The 25,261-nt window shown below is 44.3% G+C and overlaps 1 protein-coding gene across 1 annotated transcript in view; it reads right to left on the reverse strand.

Annotated features, from left to right (window-relative positions):
* Positions 1-11,966, reverse strand: part of LOC137546166 (sodium/hydrogen exchanger 2-like) — a 129,952-nt gene extending 117,986 nt beyond the window's left edge. The window contains exon 1 of the mRNA XM_068268247.1: positions 11,524-11,966. Coding sequence (XP_068124348.1) covers positions 11,524-11,752 — 229 coding nt within the window. The 5' untranslated portion in view covers positions 11,753-11,966. The remainder of the gene's footprint in view (positions 1-11,523) is intronic.
* Between the last annotated feature and the right edge of the window lie 13,295 nt (positions 11,967-25,261).

Genomic DNA, 25,261 nt, shown 5'->3' on the forward strand with positions numbered 1-25,261 from the left:
CTAGGAGCAAACCCTCCCGTCAGGCACCTGTTGGGACAATGCAATCATTGCGAGTCCCGAGTGAACCATGGACCCATCTGTCCATGGATTTTGTGGGCGAACTCCCCAGGTCTGAGGGCATGACGGTCATTTGGGTGGTAGTCGATCGTTTTAGCAAGATGGCCCATTTTGTCCCCTTGAAAGGACTCCCCTCGGCTCAGGAATTGGCTGAGCTCTTCATCCAACATATTTTCCGGCTGCATGGTATTCCGGAAAATATAGTGTCAGATCGGGGAGTTCAATTTGTTTCAAAATTTTGGAGGGCATTCTGCCATCAGTTAGACATGGAGCTATCTTTCTCATCAGGCTACCACCCACAGACCGATGGCCAGACCGAGAGAAGCAATCAGTCTCTGGAACAGTTTCTGAGATGTTATGTGGCAGACGTTCAAACTGACTGGGTCAAATTCCTGCCATTTGCAGAATTTGCACACAACAACTTGAAGAGCTCCTCCTCAGGTTTTTCTCCATTACAGGTGGTAACAGGAAGGTCACCTAAGTTCACCCCATTACCAGTGGCTGCCACCCCGTTTCCAGCCCTGGAAGATTGGTAGAGATCCTTGAAGCAGATTTGGGGAATGGTAGAACAAAATCTGAGGAGGGCTTTTCAGAGTCAGAAGAAACAGGCTGATAAGAGACGTTCCATAGAATGGGAATTCCTTCCAGGTGACTTGGTTTGGGTGTCCACACGACATTTGGCTCTGAAGCAACTGTCTCCCAAGTTAGGTCCCAGATTTGTGGGTCTGTTTCCTGTGATCAGGAAAATCAATGATGTCACTTATGCCATCGATCTCCCTACCAGCATGCGAGGTGTGAGATCATTCCATGTGTCCTTGCTCAAGCCGGCAGTGCACGTGGATTCCGCCCCCCCCCCCCCCCCTGTGTTGATTGATAACCAACCTGAGTATGAATTTGAGAAGATTCTAGGCTCCCGGCTTGTGCAGAACTCCGTGCAGTATTTAGTGCATCGGAAAGGGTATAGCATTGAGGAGAGAACTTGGGTGCCAGAATGTCGCATGCACGCAGTTGTGACGGCGCGAAATGGCTGTCGAACTCCCCACCTGCCTGTACCTCTCTCCATTATACCTTTGGGATTTGTAATGTATGCCTTTTAATCTTTTTCAAATAAATCAAAAAGTTTTACTTAGGGATGTGCAAAGCCTCTTTTTCTGCATGCTGGACTTAGCTCGTTTGCACGCAGAGGAGTTGAAAAAGGAGTTTCATAACTTACATCCTGAGAAGCCTGGCAGGAGATGTCCGGAGTCCACTCCTCGGGGGGTACTGTGAGAGATCGCGGAAAAGCCGCCGCGAGTATTACTGAGCAGGCGGCTGATTCCGCGTCCAGTGCAGCGATTTGCACGCGGAAGCGTGTGTCTGGCGGCAGAGCGGAACGCGGAAAAGCCGCCGCATGCAACAACAGTCAGGCGGCTGATTCCGCGTCCAGCGCGGCGGTTTGCACGCAGCAGGGCTGCAGCTAGTGTGGCTGAGCCTGTTAGTTCACACAGGTTTAGGGCTACGCACGCGCGCGCCAGAAGTCAGGACCTTTATGCCAGCAGGAGATGTGTCAGCTGATCAGGATGATCAGCTGATTCCTGCTGGACTCCTGATTGGCTGAGTGGTTCGGGCGGGGCGGCAGAGTCCTGCAACTATATATACAGCTTGCTTGTCAGTTGCTGGTTGTCTGCCGTTGCGATCACTGCGTGGAAGCACTCAGACCTTTAGTCAGATCCTACAGTGTGTTAGAACCAGGTGGACCTGGGAATTCACACTTAGCCAGTTTTCTTGTACTGTTAATCTGTGTTATTATTCAGACTAGTTCCAGGGTGCTGAGATCAAGGACCTCGCACTCAGACTAGGCATTGTTTGAGATCTGTTATGACTTATTGCTTTTCTGACTACTCCTCTGTCTTCTGATTCGGTACCTCGCATATCTGATATACCGTTGCCAGACCCTGCTTGCCTTGGATACCGAATCAGCCTTCTGTCTTTGTACTTTATCTGTTAGTGTGTTACCGACCAGGCGTGCCCGACCTCGAGAGCTATTTCTCCCCTTAAGAGATAGTCTCCAGACCAGATAGTGACATCCACCTTCGGGTGTCACTCCCTCCCTGGTCCTTCCTACCTCCAGCCTGACTCCTCCCCTTGGAGAGCCTCAGGCTGCTGAAAGGTTCCTGTGCCTTCCCGAGCAGTATTCCAGCACTGCATGTGCATTGCTCAAAGTACTACTGTTGCACCAAACACTCACATACCAAAAGGTGTCCAGAGGTTAGTAATATATCTGTATTATCTGTGATTCTGCAGATCATCAATAAACGGGTATATATCTGCATTCTTGGTGATACTGCAGATCACCAATAATCAGATTCTCTCTGCGTGCCAACACCAATCGTTACAGGTATCACGTAAGAATTGGAATACAGTTGACACACATACAGTAAAATAAAATAATTATACATTTTTCAAGGCCAAGACGGAAGAGTAATTGTTCCGCCTTAGCCAAGAAGTAAGTGTAATTATCAGATTTAAAAAATGTATTACCTGCATCCCAGTTCTCATGTGATATCCTATGGAGTTAGACTTTTTTCACTGTTGAGTTTGTTTTGTATAATGTGTAGGAAAACACTTCTTGCTGAATGCTTTCTTCAAGTGTTATATGTGTGATCACAGGACTAAAATATACAGATTTCCTGCCGAAGCACAATCTGAAATATTTTCGGAATGGCAACATTTCACTAATGATCTGACATCCGGGGAACTGCCAAATGAATGCAATTACAGGCCTTTTTAATTTTTTTTTTTTGCTATTGTTGACTTGCATAAAAGTACTTCTCAATTATTTATGGCTAAATACCTGCCAGCAAACATTTCCATTGTGCTGAACGGAAGGATTGCTGTAAAAAGGATTTTTCCCCTCTTGCTTACCTGCATCTTGGATCACACGACCAACTACTATTAATTAACAGAAGATTTCAGTGCAAATGAAAACAAGATAACAGCAGGGTTTACATGTCTATATGCTTTGCATGGTATATAACGCAAGCTTGGTAATTTTTGTGCATTATAAAACTCAAAACCTGTCTCTAACTGTAATTAAAGATTACCTGTCAGCCATACTATTGCTCCTGGCCGCAATAGCAGCATAGGGGGCGATATACAGGCTGGGAACGCAAACAATCACTCGCGTTCCCATGCCTGTCGGCCGGTGACGGCGAAACCGGAAATCATCGCCGGCGGGTCCTGGGCCATCGGAGCGGAGCTGCGAGGGCACCGATCGTCTGCAGGGGGCTGAGGGAAGCCCCAGGTGAGTTGATCTCATTTTTTTTTTTTTACTTTAGGTTATCTTTAACAACTTGAAGAAGTAGGACAACTTTTGTCTAGTAAAAGACTTGCAAACGACAAGGCGTTATCACTGATAAGAGGCGGCCAACGACTGATAAGACACAGCTCAAATCAATCCAACTGTTGGATTGACTTGAGCTGCTTGCGCGCGGATCGATTCCTGCTCGTCCCCGCCGGCGCTTCTTATCACCCGTTCGATTCGCGCTATTGTCCGCCTGCGGGAATGGAGCGCGGAATCGATCCCCGCGGTGATCGGACATGGCGGATATTATCAATCGAGCCATCAGCGGCTCGATTGATAAGGGGGTATCGAGCTGTGTATGCCCAGCATTATGCTGGATCCACACCATACAATTTTTCGCCCAATTTACCTGGCTGATTATTTCCAGCATGTCCGAAACGAATGGAAATCGGTCATAAAATCACTAAAAAAATCGTTCGATTCTCAGATCAGACATGCTGGATATGATCGATCGGCCAGGTAAATTGGCCGAAAAATTGCATTGTGTGGATCCAGCATTAGGGGACATAATTACCATTTGAATTTTCTGCAATAGGTCCTTATCAGGAGTCTTAGTGCATCGGGCAGCACGGTGGCGTAGTGGTTAGCTCTCTCGCCTTGCAGCGCTGGGTCCCTGGTTCGAATCCCAGCCAGGGCACTATTTGCAAAGAGTTTGTATGTTCTCTCCGTGTCTGCGTGGGTTTCCTCCGGGTACTCCGTTTTCCTCCCACATTCCAAAAACATACGGATAAGTTAATTGGCTCCCCCTAAAATTGGCCCTAGACTACAGTACTTACACTACATAATATAGACATATGGCAATGGTAGGGAATAGATTGTGAGCTCCTTTGAGGGACAGTTAGTGACAAGATATATATATATATACATTGTACAGCGCTGCATAATATGTCGGCGCTATATAAATACTAAATAATAAATTGTCTTCTATTTGCAATCCAGGAGAGCCCCATTAGATGCTATTGGTCTGCCTCATTTGCATAGAAAACCACACTGTTCTATCAACTCTATCAGTGTAAAGAATAGAACATGAACACAGGCAAGCTGGTAGAAGCGTTTCACACTGGCATTTTCAGCCAAACGGATCCGGTAAAATGGATCCGGTTTCTGCTTCACCGGATCCGTAAAACTTGGTTCACACTGGCAAACGAATCTGTGAAAACTGATCTGATTACCAGTCGATTGGATCCGTTTTCACTTAGTTACCACAGCAGCCCATCAGGTGAGGGGAGGATGCAGCAGCCAGGCGGGTGAGGGAGGGTTCCAGGCTTCCGTCTTCTTTCACTTTGTACTGCGTCCTACATCATGTCATGTGACTACCATGCTTTCTACTTCCGGGTTGCGTCCCTACATCCCCCTAGACCCCCACCTCCAGTGGATTTTGCCCTTAATGGTCCTTTTCTTCACTAGTGTGGAGAAACGTTCCATTCCCTCATTGCCCCCAATGCAGGGCTTCATGTTCCGGTCCACTGGGGTCAGCGGTATGGAAAAATAGGTGCTGCAGCAAAATTGTTGTCCATTCAGCGAATCGTGCGGAAACGGATCCGTTCAAACGTAGGCATGTGAACGGTTCCATAGGTTAACATTGGATCCATTCACATCCCTTCGTATGTACACTATCCGATCCGGGAATGGACCTATGCAAGTGTAAAACGGGCCAAACTAAACTGAAATGACTGGGGGGCCGATTCCGGAACCAATGGTTAAACTGTCATTCACACACAGAAAAATTTACTGGTGTTTATGCAAACAGCGTTATGTGCATAACATGTAAGCAGCTTGTATAATACAGCTTGTAGCAGCTTGTATAGTGCATGTTTACTATTTACGCAATGCCTGATACACAGTTTGCATGAATGTCAATAAACTTTTCTGTGTGCACAAGTACATTTTTTGTGGATTTGCCCCATGTCACATGTCAGTTCAGGTGTGCTTTAAGGTAATACGGAGGTTCCCTCCCTCCCCTATATATTTCCCTTGTTTCTAGTGGCCCCCTCACTTCCTTATTCAGTTCTTAGGTGTCTAGTGCTGTCCCCCTCACTCCCCCATATGGCTTCCCTGGTGTATGGTGTACTCATATCGCTTACTTGCCCTTATTGAAAAGTAAAGATGGCTATACACTGAATGATTTTTCCCATCACTATCCAGCAGATGCATTCACTCTGACTGAATCTGCTAGAAATCAATGCCTTGGTTGATCGCACCAGACTGAAGATTTCGCTGGATCAGTGGCAGGTCAGGAGTGCAGCGGTAGAGGCATTTGATTTTGAGATGACCGACTTGCAGTGTTGGCAGCAGGCCCGGATTTACCTGACAGGAGCCTATAGGCACTGATGTCCTAGGACCTTAGACATCGCCCTCCATGAACCTACAAACCCCCCATTAAACTACACCACAAGTGTGCTGGCTGTCCCAGCTGGTACTTCTCCCTTACTTCCCTTGCCTGTCATAGGTAGGTACAGGTGCCCTTTAGTATTAGGTATAATGAGGAAGCTGCATACAGTGAAGAAGTTAGGAACCTGACTGCATGGTGCGACATTAACAACCTGTTATTAAATACAAAGAAGACCAAAAAAATTATTCTGGACTTTAGGACCACCAAAAAGACCACTCACCTACCGCTAATGATCAATGCAGAGGCTGTGGAGAGAGTTTCCAGCTTCAAATTTTTGGGAGTCACCATCGCAGAGAACCTGTCCTGGGCTGACAATGCTTTAGCTCTAACTGGCAAAGCACAACAACGTCTCTACTTTCTGAGAAAACTAAGGAGCGCTAACCTCCCACAGAAGCTGCTGGTTAATTTCTACAGATGCACTATAGAAAGCGTTCTGACCAATTGCATGACGGCCTGGTACAACAGCTGCACCAACGCTGCTAGAGACGCCCTGCAGCGAGTTGTTAAAACAGCAGAAGCCATTATTGGCACTGAACTACCATCACTGGAACTTTTGTATAAAACTCGCAGCGTGAGAAGGGCCAAAACATTATCAAAGACAACACTCACCCTGGAAATGCCTTGTTTGAGCTCCTTCCATCAGGTAAACGTTTTAGATCAATCCGCACACACACAAGCAGACTGAAAGACAGCTTTTTCCCATCCGCCATAAACTTGATGAACTCTGAATCCTCTCTGAAATAATTAACACTGTGTACAAATTGTTTAAACATCTGTAATGCCTGGCATACTTGTATAATTTCTTCTCTTCCTTGTTACTATCACTATGTTCCCTATATGCACCGTGGGGTTGTCAAGAAAAGTAATTTCGTTGTGTTACACAATGACAATAAAGTGAATTGAATTGAATAGGTAGCCAGAAGTACTCTCAGTATTGCGTAGCTAGAGGTGTCCCTGACTGAAGGGAGATCTCGTCAGTGGAATGCTGAGAGCAGGGTGAGTAACCTCTCATTTACACTCTCATCAGGACTCTGGATAGGGAAGGAGGGAGGCGTTAAGAGAGGGAAGTGAGCCGCCCCTCAATCATCAGGCGCCTGTAGGCACAAGCCTACGGTGCCTTATGGTAAATCCGGCCCTGGTTGGCAGCAGAGCTTACAACCAGCTGTCTGCCGGTGCGTGTCTTCTCTCCATTGCCGCCAGGCGCTCCTCCCTGGCTCTTCTCTCCATCGCCTGTGTGACAAATACTAGTAAGGTACGTGCCACTGGGCCTCTAGTGTTTGTCACGGGGCACAAGCAATGGTGAGATGAGACAGGGAGGAGTGCCTGGTGGCAATGGAGAAAAAACATACGCCAGCGAAGGGAGGGCTGGGTGGAGAAGTACATAGTGGAGACCTAGGGTGCCCGGCAGGCAGTGCGTGCCTCCACAGATCTGAAAATTAGTGTACAGTGTGTTGAAAGATTCAATCCCTCTCAGATCAGACTTGGTCTGAGAGGGATCTATCTGATGGTCAAATCTAATGGCCATCTACAGTGATGTGAAAAACTATTTGCCCCCTTCCTGATTTCTTTTTCTTTTGCATGTTTGTCACACTTAAATGTTTCTGCTCATCAAAAACCGTTAACTATTAGTCAAAGATAACATAATTGAACACAAAATGCAGTTTTAAATGATGGTTTTTATTATTTAGTGAGAAAAAAAACTCCAAATCTACATTGCCCTGTGTGAAAAAGTGATTGCCCCCTTGTTAAAAAAATAACTTAACTGTGGTTTATCACACCTGAGTTCAATTTCTGTAGTCAGTCACCCTCAGGCCTGATTACTGCCACACCTGTTTCAATCAAGAAATCACTTAAATAGGAGCTATCTGACACAGAGAAGTAGACCAAAAGCACCTCAAAAGCTAGACATCATGCCAAGATCCAAAGAAATTCAGGAACAAATGAGAACAAAAGTAATTGAGATCTATTAGTCTGGTAAAGGTTATAAAGCCATTTCTAAAGCTTTGGGACTTCAGCGAACCACAGTGAGAGCCATTATCCACAAATGGCAAAAACATAGAACAGTGATGAACCTTCCCAGGGTTGGCTGGCCGACCAAAATTACCCCAAGAGCGCAAAGAAATCTCATCCGAGAGGCCACAAAAGACCCCAGGACAGCATCTAAAGAACTGCAAGCCTCACTTGCCTGAATTGAGGTCAGTGTTCACGACTCCACCATAAGAAAGAGACTGGGCAAAAACGGCCTGCATGGCAGATATCCAAGGCGCAAACCACTTTTAAGCAAAAAGAACATTAAGGCTCGTCTCAATTTTGCTAAAAAAAACATCTCAATGATTGCCAAGACTTTTGGGAAAATACCTTGTGGACCGACGAGACAAAAGTTGAACTTTTTGGAAGGTGCGTGTCCCGTTACATCTGGCGTAGAAGTAACACAGCATTTCAGCAAAAGAACATCATACCAACAGTAAAATATGGTGGTGGTAGTGTGATGGTCTGGGGTTGTTTTGCTGCTTTAGGACCTGGAAGGCTTGCTGTGATAGATGGAACCATGAATTCTACTGTCTACAAAAAAATCCTGAAGGAGAATGTCCGGCCATCTGTTCGTCAACTCAAGCTGAAGCGATCATGGGTGCTGCAGCAGGACAATGACCCAAAACACGCCAGCAAATACACCTCTGAATGGCTGAAGAAAAACAAAAATGAAGACTTTGGAGTGGCCTAGTCAAAGTCCTGACCTGAATCCTATTGAGATGTTGTGGCATGACCTTAAAAAGGCGGTTCATGCTAGAAAACCCTCAAATAAAGCTGAATTACAACAATTCTGCAAAGATGAGTGGGCCAAAATTGCTCCAGAGCGCTGTAAAAGACTCGTTGCAAGTTATCGCAAACGCTTGATTGCAGTTATTGCTGCTAAGGGTGGCCCAACCAGTTACAGTATTAGGTTCAGGTGGCAATTTCTTTTTCACACAGGACCATGTAGGTTTTGAGGTTTTTTTCTCACTAAATAATAAAAACCATCATTTAAAACTGCAGTTTGTGTTCAATTATGTTATCTTTGACTAATAGTTACCGGTTTTTGATGAGCAGAAACATTTAAGTGTGACAAACATGCAAAAGAATAAGAAATCAGGAAGTAGTTTTTCACATCACTGTATTAGTGTATGGCAAACTTTAATAGCATGATTACAAGTAAAATGTAGCAAACCTAGAGAAAAGCCCCACATGCTTACCTAATAAAGGCAAAATACCTCTGTGGTTCCCAGGGCCAGATTTACTATTAGGCACTGTAGGCGCGTGCCTACAGGTGCCTGATGATGGAAAGGCTGCTCACTCAGCTCCCCATGTGCCTTTCTGCCTCCTTTCCTATGCAGAGTCCTGAGAGGTTGCTCACTCTGCTCTCAACATTCCGCTGATGGTATCTCCCTTTTGTCAGGGTCACCTCTAGCTACTTAATACTGAGGTTCCTCTGTTTATCTAATACTTGGGGGCACCTTTAGCTACTTAATATTGAGGGTACCTCTGGCTACCTAATGCTAAGGGGCACCTGTAGCTACCTATGACAGGCAAGGGGAGAAGTAGCCAGCACACTTGCGGTGCAGTTTGGTGGGTGGTTGTAGGTTCATGGAGGGCAAAACCAGGGCATCTGTGCCTATAGGCTCCAGTGAGGTAGATCTGGGCCTGATGGTTCCTCCTGGATTGCTCTGTGTCTGGCTGCTGTTGCCACTGAGAGACTTGAGAGTAGCCAAGCTAAAGTGATGTAATGCCCACCAGGGTCCCATATTCTGCTCTCATGCCTGATGCTGCTCTCACTGTCCCACACCTTCCATTTGTGCTTGCTCTCTCTGGGTAGAAGTGATCATAGTCTGGCAGCCTTGCACTGAGAGTTATGTATGAGGAAAAAAAGGGGAAGCTGTGGAGCCCCCCTTAAATGAACTGTAAACAGTAGGAAGTGACAGAGAGTGAAGCATGGCTGCTCAGATGCAGCTTGTTCCAGTGACAACAGTCACTGGATTTCCTTTTACTTCCTGTTGTATCTGGACAGGAAATAAGGCGCTGCGTAATATGTTGGTGCTTTATAAATAAATAATAAATAAATGAGGGGACCTCCCCCCTTCACCGAATACAGACAATACTAAAAACCTGACATTCAAATCCTTCCCCACCCAGAAGCTAAAAAAATTTAGCTGGAGTTCCACTTTACATTTAAAAGATGAACCTAAACTTGCAACGTATTATAGCATAATATAGCAATACATTAGGTATAGACACTGATTCTACTAAGATAAACGTCATGGCAAACTGCCCCCGTGGGCACTCCTATCTTGGTAAGAAGAGCATGCATGAGCCAGACATTTTCATGATGACAACATACTGTATATACTGCTGTGTACTCGTTGATTGCACGGCTGCACCTGAAGCTAGTCTCACAAGTTGTGTCAATGTAACCCATGTGTACCGGCTAAAATTAAACATGACATAACATATTATTATTATACAGCAGTACTCAGCTGGTTTGCTGCTAAACTGGAACGCACATCCACAAGCTGTGTCACTCCTGATAATCTTCTCCTGATAATCTTCTACACAAGCACCTTTGTAGATGGCGCATTATGTCTCTTATAACAAAACGTGAATGGGGACAGGCATTTTTTTCTATAGGTGCGCATACACTATGCAATGTTTTAAATAGATCTGACATTCAATTCAATGAATCATTGCACCAAACAAACACCTAGATGAAAGGCTGTGCTTTTACAAATGGGACACAGGATGGGGGAGTGAGAGGTATACCATCAACGTCTGCTCAAGGTGCCAATTAATGATACAATATTGATTGTACAATCTTACCCCTTGTACATAAAATGAGGGACTTCCGTATCCATTCAAAGTATATTCACCCAGTTTACCCTTCTACTGATTTGGTAAGATGTAAGGCAACAAATGTACCATTAAGGGGCACCCTTAACCTTCAACTGCATTGAGAGGCACAAAGCTAATGATGGTGGCGGCATCCTGAAGGTGGCCACTAACGATACAATTTTTTGATCAATCGTTTAATAAGGATTATTCCTACGAACGATCGGAAATAAACGTTTGGGACCACTAACAGACAAAAATCTCTTAAGGGGCCAATACATCGATCAATTTGCGGACGATTTCGATGGATTTGATCTATCTGACATGATGGAAAATCTAGGTCGATCTGCTGCTGGCAGCAAATTGATGGCCCATAGAGTTGAATTGGATCTAATGGTCCAATAATGCATCTAGATTGATTTTCAATAGATTTCATTCAGAAATCTATTGGAAATCTGTTCCTAGTGTGTGGCACCCATCAGATTCCTGTCAGATTAGACATCTGACATAAATCTATCTGATGGTCGAATCTGCTGTAAATCTATAAGTGTATGGCTACCTTTAATCATTCTGATCAAATTGATGGGATTGATCCAAAAATTGGATTGATTGTATTAATCTGATCGGAATGGTTAGGAGATTTTCGTCCATTAGCCGTCCCAAACGATAATTTCCAAACGTTCATACAAACAATGGTTTGTAAATGATTGTTCACCAAATTGTGAACCTTAATCCATATTTATCCAGATGTCTGCTAAAATCGAATCAATATCACGTGGTGCAAGGTTGTATAATATCATATTGATCTGAGAAACGAATATCTTGGTTGAATAAATCTTGAACAATGTATTGCTTATAATTCAAAACTACTCACCAATTTTAGCCAGAGAAGCCAACAAGATCCAAAGTGTGATCTCAAAGGGAATTTGGACATGTGGGTAGTCCAGGGTGAAGACTGACAGACGTGTTTCAGTAGGAGTGACATGAGTGGTACTATGAGGCTCCGTGTTACTGCTGGATAGAGAAGAGGAGACTATGGATGAGAAAGCGGCAAGGCAGATCATCAGGCTGTACAGCCTAGTCCTGGAAGTAAGGTGCATCATGCTTGAGTCCCTCGTATGGAGTTACAGAAAGATCTGCCCTGTATAATAGTGTAGATCCAGCGGAAGGTCGTGCAGGCTGTACCTTTCCACCTTACTGTCATGCTGTAGCAGGCATCGCATTGCAGCCAGAGTCACTTTCTCTGTCACTCTCGGATTCTAGAGACCTTTTGACTTCCTGCCTTGTCTCCCGAGTCACAGCAAGAGAACAGGTGCCTTGTGCAGGAGCCGCCTACTAATCCGATTCCTGAGTCAGCCCTGCACTCCTCCTTCCAGGGAGATTCAGGCTCTGGTGTCAGTGGCTTCCACTCTGCCTGCATGTCCTCAGCCTGTGCCAGCTATTCTGCTCTAGGTTATTCTGAGTTCTCCGTTCCATTCAAGCACAGACACTGTATTTCATACAGGAGCACACAACCACTGTCTAATCCTTTGCAATCAGCAAAACCTGCATCTGGGATAATTATTCTTATGAAAAACATCATGTAGATCTACACATTTTATTTATTATTCACACTATAAATTGCAGGGCTGGTCATGTACTTTACAATGTAGTACATTTTGCACAGCAAAAAAACAAAAAATCAAATACAAACAGGACAGCAGGTGTAATGAAAAATGTTGCAACCTGTAATTGGAATGATCACACAACACTTGACAATTTGCACCACACATTATAGCTGCAATATGAAAAAAAATCCTCAATATAGGTAGATGCCCAGGTATAGGTGGCCCCTGTATAGGAAGCCAGGTATAGATGCCCCCAGTATAGGTAGCCAGGTATAAGTGCCCCCAGTATAGGTAGCCAGGTATAGGTGCCCCCAGTATAGGTTAGCCAGGTATAGTTGCCCACAATATAGGTTAGCCAGGTATAGTTGCCCCAAGGATAGGTAGCCAGGTATAGTTGCCCCCGGTATTGGTTAGCCAGGTTTAGGTGCCCCCAGTATAAGTAGACTTATGTGCCCCAGTATAGGTAGCCAGGTATAGTTGCCCACAGTATAGGCTAGCCAGGTATAGGTGCCCCCATTATAGGTAGCCAGGTATAGTTGCCCCAAGGATAGGTAGCCAGGTATAGTTGCCCCCAGTATAGGTAGCCAGGTATAGTTGCCCACATTATAGGTTAGCCAGGTATAGGTTCTCCCAGTATAGGTAGCCAGGTATACGTGCCCCAGTATAGGTAGCCAGGTAAAGTTGCCCCCAGTATACACAGCCAGGTATAGTTACCCACAGTATAGGTAGCAAGGTATATTTGCCCACAGTATAGATAGCCAGATATCTTTACCCCAGTACAGGTAGCCAGGTATAGTTACCGCCAGTATAGTTGCCCCCAGCATAGGTAGCCAGTATAGTTGCCTCCAGCATAGGTAGCCAGTATAGTTGCCCCCAGTATAGGTAGCCAGTATATTTGCCCTTTGTATAGGTAGACAGTATAGTTGCCCCCAGTATAGGTCAGCCAGGTAGGTGTCCCCAGTAGATAGCCAAACTATCCCCCCCTCCCAGCCCGCTGCTTATTTACCTTACGAGTCGGCGGCTACCTCCTCCACACTGTCCCTGGTCCCCCCCCCCCCCCCCCCCCGCTACTAATAGACCTCAGATCACTGCAGCGCTGCAAGTCACCGCGAGTCTGAAGTCTAGTAATAGAAAGGCAAAGGGAACCAAGGACTGTATGGAGGAGACGGCCGCCGATTTACAAGGTAAATGAGCGGCGGCTGGGGTGGGAGGTGGGCGGATTTAGGACGCACGTCATTTAGGTGGCTTCATGGGTGGACCGCTGTAGTGAAAAATTTTGCTACCTATCATATTTTGCAACTTGCCATAGAGGACAGTGTATGACTGTGTAGGCGTGGCTCCTCTCTGTTAACACGCCTGTAAATTTTTGCAACCACAGATCCCATTTAGCTAGAAGGGGGATTGTTCCCTCCAGGGGGGGTTATTAGTTGAGCTAGAAGGGGGATTGTTCCCTGGGGGGGGGGGGGGGGGGTTATTAGTTGAGCAAGAGGGGGGATTGTTCCCTCCAGGGGGGTTATTAGTTGAGCAAGAGGGGAGGGTTCTGTGTGAGAATAGGGTTTGGTTGGGTTGCATTTTCTGATACAGATAGGTTAAAGGCAATGGTTAGGTTGCACTTTCTGATAGCTATACCTATAAATAAATGCAACCGGTTGCAAAATCTGATAAAGTTGCAAAAAATTTCACCACACCGCCCTTGAATACAAATGCAGCTTGCTATGCTTTTTAGGGAATATTGGCTTTTTTATGTGGAGTCAATCATGATCTATTGCTAAGGTGTTTTCCCTCACACAATTTTACGCATTTTGTTTTCAATGTTTGGATGCAGCGGAATACATTATAATTACGAGTGCACACATAATTTTGAAGTAAGGGGCAGAATGCTGTTCAATTTAAGATTTCAGAGAAAGACGAGAACAGACGTACAAGTTCTGGAAAACAATCTACAATGGGATGTAAATAGTGTGAGAAGGCACAGATGGTGGTCAGCATTTCGCCAGATGAATGATGTTATTTCTCTACAAATGCATTTTTTGGAGATCTACAGTCCACTCTATTTATATATAACAATCACTAACTAATCATCATTAGTTACAAATGATTTGCCTGTTTGCAGAATACAGAAACCGCCAATTTTCTACCGATCGTAAAGAAGCAGTCAGCTGATTGCTGCTTTATAAATCGTCGATTAGCATTCCCAAGTTTAAGCAGCTTACACAATATGCACGTTGTGTTGCGCTAGGATTGCAACGGTGAGGAAAAGTCGCATTGTACGTAATGCAATGTGACGGATACAGTGAAACATACAGTACAGTACATTTAATTATGCTTCACTGCCAATGTAAATACTCACACTGTCCGGTAAATGCATGGCATGCTGCGCCTACTCCCACCAGAAACCGTTGCACCACACCGCTGATGCGCCAATGTGAACATACCATTGAAATATAATTGCATTCATGATGCAATTATATTGTCCGTTCCAACAGCAGGCAAATAATGCAGTGGGAAAGGACCCTTAGGCTACTTACACAGTAGGATGTTGCGTTTGATGCGACGTTAAGATCGCACAACGCGGCCCTAACCCAATGCATATACACTTACAGTGCAACGTTAAAGTCGCACGTTAGAACATGTATTTACTATGGAACAAAAATGGCGCATGCAGCACATTTTCAAAAAGGAAAAAATATATTACTGAGCATGTGCAACACAAGTTGCAGCAGATTCATTACTAAACGCACAGCATGCAGCACTTTTTAATAACGCTACACATTACACACTAACGCAATGTGTGCACTGTGAATGTCGCACAGACTTTTCATTGCTGTGCGTTGCTCTGTGTTAAAGTATTTAATAATGAACAACTTTAATGTTGCACTGTGAAAGAGCCCTAAAAGTGAAAAGCTCTATTTATGCCTATGATTCAGAGCTGTTTTTTTTTTTTACATTACTTTAAAATTTTAACTTAAATAAAATACGCAATTACGCATAGTACGAAGCGTAGTGTATGCGGATGCTTATGCCCGTATGCAGACACACACAGGTACCGTGAACAGGTGCAGTGACTGGTGGTATTTAACACTGCGTACGCTCACATAGGTAGGTGCACTGAGCAGGTAGGTATGCAGTGATTGGTATTACAAATGTGCAGCTGTCACACACACAGGTACCGTGAACAGGTGCAGTGACTGACTGGTATATAATATAACACAGCTTGCGGCCACGTAGGTAGGTGCACTACTGAACAGGTATGCAGGGATTGGTATTACAAATGTGCAGCTGTCACACACACAGGTAGTCACTGAATGTTCTGGGCCTGGCAGTGGCACAGTAGGAATTACCAAGGGGCCAAGGTCCAGCAGTTGCGACTAACTGACAGGGCTGTATATGCAACACAAGTGTCTGTGGGACACACACAAAAATAGATCACAAGAACAACATTAGCTCTCAAAAGAGCTGTTGAGGATGAGGAGTGCTTTTTAGCAATAAGTATCAGCAAGGAGCAAGCTAACAAGCCTAACACAAGAGCCTAACTAAGCTTTCCTTATGTCAGCAGGTTCTCTCCCCTCTCTAATTACTGCAGCCACACGAGTGAGTGAAAAGGCTGACGCTGCCTGCGATTTATAAGGGGGGGGGGGGCTCCAGGAGGGAGTGTAGCCTGCTTGGCTACCCTGTGTCTGCTGACTGTGATGTAGAGGGTCAAAGTTGACCCTAATGATGTAATATAGGGGCGGGTCGAACTCGCATATAGTTTGCGGTTCACCATGAACGCGAACCTCCGAAGTTCGCGCGAATAAGTTCGTGTGCGAGCCGTTCGAGCCATCTCTATATAGGACATGGCAGAGTGGTGGGATTTTTTTGTTCCCCAGTGGATTTTATTTGTGACTTGTGCCGCTTGCATTGTTCAATCATTAGACAGCAGGGTCTGTTTTTATTTTCAAGCATAGAGGAAAGGTGTATCACATAAGACATGTGAGCGAGTATTATATCTTCAATAATTTGTGTAGAATTTGTAGAATTATTAGCACCTTATTAATATGTACGTATTAAGGAACGTAGTTGTCTCTCTCCTTGTCCAATCACCTTGCATTGTCATTTCTTATGAGCAGCTTGAGCTCTATATAAATACATAATAATAATAGTAATAATGAATGTCCCGGCGTTCTGTTTACATACAGGAAATTTGGGCACATGTGGCAGTTTGGAAACTTAGGCCCCATAGACCACAATACAGACTGCAGCTATAGCAGTGCTCACTGGATAATTTGGACGTCAGAGTCACCGTATATAGCCAAAGTGCCATGTAACGGGGATTGTGGGGGAGATAGGGGTGGCAGGGTAAGTTACCAGGTGTGAGTGTGTAGGTGTACATTAGTGTTAGGAGTAAGTAGGGTATGTTAGTGTTAGGCTTAGATAGTGGTAGATTAGCGTTAGGAGGAGGCAAGGGAGATTAGTGTTAGGCTTAGATACAGGTAGGTTAGTGTTAGGCGTAAGCAGGTGTAGGTTAGTGTTAGGCTTGAATAGCAGTAGGATAGTGTTAGGAGTGGATAAAGGGAGGGTTAGTGTGATACTAAGGTTAGGTATCGTAATTATGCAGCACCAGAGCAGGATCATCCACAAGGCAACTTAGGCAGGTGATTGGGGGCCTAGTGGGTGTCAAGGGGCCTCTCTCCACTTAAGCTTGGTAAAAGGACCACAAGGGGGCCCCAAATCTATTATCTTGCCTGGGACCCAATTACATCTTAATCCATCTCTGTGCAGCACCCAATAGTGGAATATCATTAACATTGCCAATATTCTACTACCGGCTTCACCGTGCGTCCAAATTTCCTGGGAGCACTTTTTACATAGAAGCGTCCAGTCTACCCTAGTTACAGGCTGTGCATATAGTGAATAATGTAATGCTTTTAGACAAGGTTATTGAATCGAGTCCAACAAAATGACATACAATGTAGTTAGTAAATGACGCGGTTGTTCTGGATGCTTTACAAACATGTTTGCTCAATACTAAACCTAAAATAAAACTTCAATAAAGCATAATGCACGTGAGATGCCCCAATAGTCATATTCATTTTATTATCCTGTTTTGTAAGCACCATGTAGTGCAATGCCAGGTATAACTGTGATAATTAGGATCGCATTGCACAAGCCCAAGGCAGTGATATACCTGAGTACCTAAGAAGTACTTTTGCACCTCAGGAAAATAAAGAGGTTATTAAACTGGTGAGGATTCCTTAGGATATTCTAGATGCAATTTAATATCATTGCACAGTTCACAACAGCAACATTAAAGTTAATGGTACATATTGGCTTTTGTTGCAAGTTCAAGCAAGGTTCAAATGAAGTAAGCAATGCATTCATGAGTTATACAACAGTTTGTAGCCAGTACATTACTGTTGTAGTCAATACACTACTGCTGTAGCCAATACAGCCCCATAATTCTAAAATAACATTCAAATAAATATATCTACTGTATTTTTTGGACTATAAGATGCACTTTTTATCCCCAAAAGTGGGGAAAAAGTCACTGCGTCTTATAGTCCAAATGCAGGGAGCTGTTGACGTGTGAACGCCTGCCAATATGAACCTCCAACCCGCCACAATGTTGGGGATTCCCTATACTGTGCCCATGAAGAGGAGGACACAGGGACACAAAGGGGCATAGATGAGGACACAGGGAGACACAAGAGGTACAAGGGGGCATGAGGTACAAAGGGGGCATACTCCACAAGATACACAAGGTTTAGTATATATTTTTTCCCCTGGTTTTTGTCCACTAAACCTAGGGGTGCGCGGGAGGGTTAAACTTACCCAGGAGCCTTCTGCTTTAATCCGTCCCACGGCGCGTCCCACGCTGCGTTCCAATTTACGGTCACGTGACTACCGCACTTCCTCCTTTCAGGTTGAAGAAGGAAGTGCAGTTGTCACGTGAACATAAATTGGAACGCAGCGTGGGATGCGCTGTGGGACGGATTAAAGCAGAAGGCTCCTGGGTAAGTTTAACCCTCCCACGACCCCCCCCCTCCATGCCCGGCTCAGGTGTGCTAATTACCTGGATGAATTCCTAATAAAAACTATTCAGAATTCATCCATTGCGCATCCCTGCTAGTAAAGTACTACGGATGCTAACCAGGCAATCCAAAAGTCACTATTACTTTTCTTGTTGATAAATGCTCATTCCCCAGTTTACCTGACTCTTATTTGGTACATTGCTGCACAGAGAAAGTTGCAGGCAGGCATGGGCAGGCACGGATAGTTACTATCCGGATTTTACCCAGTAATGCTGTGCGGGCTGGGCGGTGGGGGGGGGGGGGGGGGAGTCAAGCTTACCTATCTGACGTCTTCTTCGCTCGTCCCTCGGCGCCTCCCACGATGCGTTCACGTGACTACAAACACTTCCTCCTTCCGGGTTGAAGGAGGAAGTGTTTGTAGTCACGTGACGGCGGATTGGAACGCATCGTGGGAGGTGCCGAGGGACGAGCGAAGAAGACGTCAGATAGGTAAGCTTGACCCCCCGCCCAGCCCGCACAGCATTACTGGGTGAAATCCGGATAGTAACTATCCGGATCACCCGAATCCGAATTTAAGCCCATGCCTGGTTGCAGGGCATGCAGGGTTGTCTTTTTTTGCTTCTTTACTTTCCCCTCAGACTTAACTAATGCAGCCTGATTGGCTGAAGCCCCTTCCACTCCTGTTTTCCCCTCCCACATCTCTGTTCCTCTCTGATTGGCCAATATTTCTCATGCTGAGACAATGTACTTTCTATTGCAGAACTGGGTGGGAGAGCCTGAAGACTGGGAGGAGGGCGGACAATGCACACACAATCAGGCAGAGGAGAGTAAGGGAGGAAATGCCATCAGGATTGGCTTCAAGATAGACACAGTTAATATGGAGAATCCTAAAAAGGATTTTCTCTTTTATTTACTATAGAAAAATCACTAAAATCAAAACATGGACAGTGCAATACATATGTTATGTAAGTAAAGCAAGTATTTATCTACTTATATATAAGCCAGACGAAGGCTGCAAAGCCGAAAGCTTGCTTATTCTTATTCTTTTTAGTTAGCCAATAAATGGTATCATCCTGATTTAAAACTTCTTGGTTTGTTTTTTTTTGTCTGAGATAGTATGGCTGACAGCTCCTCTTTAGACAGTCTGGTACTTTTGCACCACATATCATCATCTGTCTGGAATATCGAGTAAATAGTTCTCCTTGTAACTGAGTGTGGCTTTTACTATATACAGTGATGCCCATAATTATTCATACCCCCAGAACATTTTGATTTAAAGTTACTTTTATTCATATCCTTCTTAATAATCAATAGAAAAGCCTTTATTGGCTATTACAGCAATCTAACGCTTCCTATAATTGCAGACCAGCTTTTTGCCTGTCTCCACAGGTATTTTTGCCCATTCATCTTTAGCAATGAGCTCCAAATCTTTCAGGTAGGAGAGTCTTCTTGCCACACCCCAATTTTTAGCTCCCTCTACCGATTTTCAATTGGATTCAAGTCAGGACTCTGACTGGGCCACTCCAAAACGTTAATGATGTTGTCTGCTAACCATTTCTTCACCACTCTTGCTGTGTGTTTTGGGTCATTGTCATGCTGAAATGTCCACTGGTGCCCAAGGCCAAGTTTCTCTGCAGACTGCCTGATGTTGTCATTGAGAATCCTCATGTATTGTTTTTTTTTCATGGTACCATTTACTGTGATTAGGTTCCCTGGTCCATTGGCTATTAAATACCACCAAAGCATTAGGTTCCCACCACCAAATTTGACAGTGGGGATGGTGTTCTTTGGGTTGAAGGCAGGGGCGTAGCAATGGGGGTGCAGAGGTAGCCACTGCATCGGGGGCCCTTGGGATAGAGGGGCCCCGAGAGGCCCACCCTCAACCACAGTATTAGCTCTTTATTGGTCCTATGCTGATAATATTCACGTCTATAGATGATTAGAATAGCAGTGATCATTAACACACTGTTTCCCATCCCTTTCTTGCACCTCTGACACAGTGGTTGTCCTTGATTGGTTTTGTTTTGGTGTGTCGTATCAATTGTTATGTTTAGAGAGCTTGGGGGGCGCCAATGCAAAACTTGCACTGGGGCCCACAGCTTCTTAGCTACGCCACAGGTTGAAGGCTTCTCCTTTTTAATGCCAAATGGCTTCCAACCACGTCCTCTGACATTTTCAACAGTGAGGAACATCTTGTATTTTTTTAATAATACTTTGCACTGTAGCCACTGTAACGTGAAAACATTTAGAAATGGCCTTGTTGCCCTTTCCTGACTTGTGAGCAGCCACAATGCGCAGCCGCAGGTCCTCACTCAATAATGCCTCTTGTACATCATCTTATTATCTGTTGGGAAACACTTATCTTGTTTCCGGTCAAAAAATTACTTGCTAGCACAAAAACAAACGAGCAGACATACTCAGGCAACAATAATTACCTTAAATACCTAAATAGGTTAAATAAGCAGGGGGAAAGAGGTCATCGGTTTCCAACTATACAGACTAAAAAGCATGAAAGAACAGAGATCCCCCTCATTAATCATAAGTAAATAGCTATAAAGCAACAATTAAAAAAGACTGAAGCCTGAGACAATAGGATCAAAATGAAAGAATCTTTATTCATAGCCAACTAAACATTAAAAACAATTAAAAAAGTCCCTTGGCAGCTTCGGCAGAACTAGTGGGACAGCTTAGATGAACTTCCAGGAGACATTACACGTGCCATGCTTAGGTGAGTTCCCCGGTAGCTACTCTGCATCTTCAAACAGGAACCTAAGCGATTAAAGGCAGGGGAATCGCTTTTGTTCCGTCTCTCTGCACACTGCCTGGGGGTAGAAACCTAGACCCGCCGGAGAAGCCTATGGATCCAATCAAAATGCATCATCCCGACGTGCAGGAGACAGGGGCTGTTTCTATTGGCTTTTGCTCCTTTTAGTCATAGCTTATCTCTCTCTTATCATCTGAGTCACTCTGGCTCCCCACAGTATCGCACAGTCTCCGCGCTCATTTCGCCACACCAGAGGTGCCAGTAAAATGTCAGGCTTTTACTGCATGATCTATCCTTTATGAATTGACATTTACTGACATTTGCTGACATTTTTGATGTATTTACCACACAAGTCGATAAGTTACCTCACTGCTCAGTAATTTCTGCTTGCCATGCTGTAACAGCCTTTATGGATTGACATTTTCCTAAGTGCTCAGTAAAGTCAGCTGTTTTCAATATTACAGAATGCGGTAATGCTTTATGAATCGAGGCCTATGTCACTTTAACTGCAGTAACAACTTCTGCCCTTCTGTTTTAGGGCTGGTGCACACCAGAGCGGTTTTGGAGCCTTTTTTAAAACGCTTGCAGGGGGAAAAACGCTTGGCTAATGAAAGTGAATGGGATGGTGCACAACAGAGCGGATAGTTTTTTTCAGAAATGCAAACTCCCGGGCCGCAGCATTTTTTGGATTTCTGACTCAATGTTAAAGGATAGGAAAGTGGAAAACCGCTCTGAAAAACGCTCGATCAGAGCGGGTTTCCAGGGTTTTTGTTACAGTAGCTGTTCAGTAACAGCTTTACTGTAATAATATATGACATCTGCTACACAAAAACGCTCCAGAAAACGCTAGGCATGTTTAGAAAAAATGCCTAGAATCGCTCTGAAATTTTCCCTTAAAAACCTCTAGCGTTTTGCGGATCTTCTAGAGGTTTTTGGTGTGCACTGGGCCTTAGTGGGCAGCACGGTGGCATAGTGGTTAGCACTCTCGCCTTGCACTGCTGGGTCCCCGGTTCGAATCCCAGCCAGGTCAACATCTGCAAGGAGTTTGTATGTTCTCCCCGTGTCTGTGTGGGTTTCCTCCGGGCAGTCCGGTTTCCTCCCACATCCCAAAAACATACAGATAAGTTAATTGACTTCACCCTAAAATTGGCCCTAGACTACAACACATACACTACATGATACATACACATAGGACATATGACTATGGTAGGGACTAGATTGTGAGCTCCTCTGAGGGACAGTTAGTGACAAGACAATATATACTATATACAGTGCTGCGGAAGATGTCGGCGCTATATAAATACTTAATAATAATAATAGTGTTTGGAAAGGCACCATACTAGAGTTGCTTTACCTCATGTGATCACATAAAGCCTGTGTCATTTGGCAAGGGAGATAAAATGAGGAAATAATAGTAGGCAGGTACTGTTGTGGCTGGGCCAGATCATGCACAGATATCATAAATGAACCTAATTAGTATTGCTCTATCTTATTAGGCAGAGAGCCTCGCCTATAGAACTTTACAGTCTGTTCTCTTTATTATATTTCTTATCTTTTATATTTAATTCATGAATGAAAGTGAAACTGCTAATTACAAACCAATTTAGGGTGATCTGCATAAGCTTACTGGTTGTGCGTTTTCTCAAAGTATAATGAGTCTCTATTTTCCTCAGCTCTTGACAGGTTTGCTTTCAACCACTCCTTCACCTGGGGAAATTATTATTTTTGGAGGGGGCTCAGCCCTTTGCCTTATTAACTTGCAGATTGAAAAAAAAAGACCTAAAAAGAGAGAGAGAAAAAACATGGATCCTCTAAGGCAGGGGTCCCCAAACGTTTTGGGTCGAGGGCCGGGTCAACATACTTCAGACTGCTGGGGAGCCAGAGTATACATAAAATGATGTAGAAGTCTTTGCGGGCCAGGCAGTGAAGCATACCCAGGTGACAACCTGCAGTCCAGTTGGATAGCAGTGTCACCTGATGTGGAATGTGATTAGAAACCAGCAAATTTCTGTTTTCTTGCTTCCATGTGGATAGGTGGTGCCAGCAACAATTCTGTATGCGGACCACCAATATTTAAAGATGTAGCTGACTGTGTGTGGAGGGCCGGTAAAAAAGCATCAGGGGCCACATTCGGCCCGCGGGCCTTAGTTTGAGGACCTCTGCTCTAAGGGCCCTGTCACACCAAATAGCGTTTTTGGGGTCGGTTTGTTTGTTTTTTTAAAAATGCCTCCATTGATTTTCAGTAAAACCGTGGTACAATCGCTGCAAAATTGCGTCGATTGCGATTTTTTTTAAAAATGTGATTTTACCGCGATTTTAATGTAAGTCAATGGAGGCCTTTTTTTTAAATGAAAACAACTCCAAAAATGTTGTTTGGTGTGTCAGGGCTCTAGCTCTGAGGCCTGGGACCCACTAGCAGCGCTTTTCTAAGCTCTTGTCATCTGAAAAGAGCTTGCTAATCTCATCCCTCAGGTAGGATCACGCCCATAGCATTACATTAGCAGGAGTCAAATCGCAAGCGCTTAAAAAAGCACTGCTAGTGGGTTCCAGGCTCAGGCTGGGTGCACACATAGCAGAAACGCTAGCGTAGTGTAAAATGCTGCTTTTTATGCAGCAATGTTAGTCTATGGGATGCAGAAGAAGCTGCGTTGCACTGCGTTTTTACAGTATGTGTTTCGCAAATGCTGGTAGTGTTGCATATTATGCAGTATGGCTGCCAAAACGCACTTATTGAAAGTCTATGGCAACAAAGGCAAATGCAAAACACACCAAAAATGCAATAAAAATGCAACAGAGATTCGCAAACGCACCATCCTAAAATGCTACTTTTTCACGCTATGTCATATATGAACCCAGCCTCAGGGATAGTTCACAGTGCTCAGTTGTGTTGCAGAATAATTCTGCATATAAACTCACTGCCCATACAATTCTATTCACATCTCTGCATTGTAATGGATCACGTTATTCTACGCATGCAGGCTCTGAATTAACATCTATGTCCAGTCTTCATTGCAGTTCACACACATTTTAATGCACCACTAGAAATCCAGCCTAAGGGCTCAAACCCAGTAGCAGCCTTTTCTAAGCGCTAGAGATTAGAAAAGCTCTTGCTAATGCAATACTATGTGGGATTTTTATAAAATCACATAGCTCAAGTGGGATCACACCCGTAGCATTACATTAGCAAGAGCTTTTCAAATCACAAGTCCTCAGAAAAAGCTTAGAAAAGCACTGCTGGTGGGTTCCAGGCCTTAGGCTAGTTCACATTGCACCAGTGAATAATTCTGCATGTGAACTCACTGCCCATAATTTTATGGGACTGTTCACATCTCTGTGTTATTCTCGCTGCATGCAGAATTCGTAATCAGTAGGCTGCATCCGAATTGCATTTGGGAGAAAAAAGCTATGCATGCTGAAGATTTCCACAGATCACATCCGAATCACCATAGCCTTGCCATATAGCTATAGCATTTCAGATGTGAATTGGCATCAGCACGGGTGCTGCGTCTTTTTCCAAAACTGACGCGAAGAAGTGGGTTTTATCACAAAACAAAGTGTTGTATTAGTGCCCAATCAACATCTTGGAGGTTAGTGTTTACTTATAAGCCTTTACTTTTACTTAAAGCATTACTCTAATGCTTTGATTAGTTTGATAGATTCTGAGTGAATCCTGCATGAGGAGCAGTGTGAGGCATAACAGAGACCATTATCCATTAAAAAACAAATTAATAGCATTTTTTATTTAAAAAAAAAAATTACTGTGCCGAAGCCATGGTGTATGTATACCTGTTGACCTCCCTTTTGCTGTGCTTACAATACAACCATGTGTAAATAGAGGCACTGAGACCTTGTTCACATTGCGTTCCGTCCGCGGGTCCGTGCGCGTTTGGCGTTTTTTGACACGTTTTTGTAAAGCAATTGTGATTTTTCACTTCCTGACGTCAGTCAGGAAGTGAACTCTTTGATCCGGAAAAGAATAAATACAATGTATGTATTCTTAAAAATGCAAATGCAATCTCTGCACAAAGCGATTTTGTGAATGTTTGCGTTTTTCCTATACCTTCCATTGAGGCAAAATAGCCTAAAAAATGGCCCATGCATCGCTTTTCTTAGCGGAACGCGGATGGAAAGCTCCAATTTAAACTACACCATACAGAAGCATGGTGTAGCCGCTTTCAGGGCGTTTTAGAAAAAACCTCCACGATTGCTTAAATTTGGCCAAAAATGCCT

Source organism: Hyperolius riggenbachi, chromosome 2 (assembly GCF_040937935.1).
Source record: "Hyperolius riggenbachi isolate aHypRig1 chromosome 2, aHypRig1.pri, whole genome shotgun sequence".
Classification (NCBI taxonomy): Eukaryota; Metazoa; Chordata; class Amphibia; order Anura; family Hyperoliidae; genus Hyperolius; species Hyperolius riggenbachi.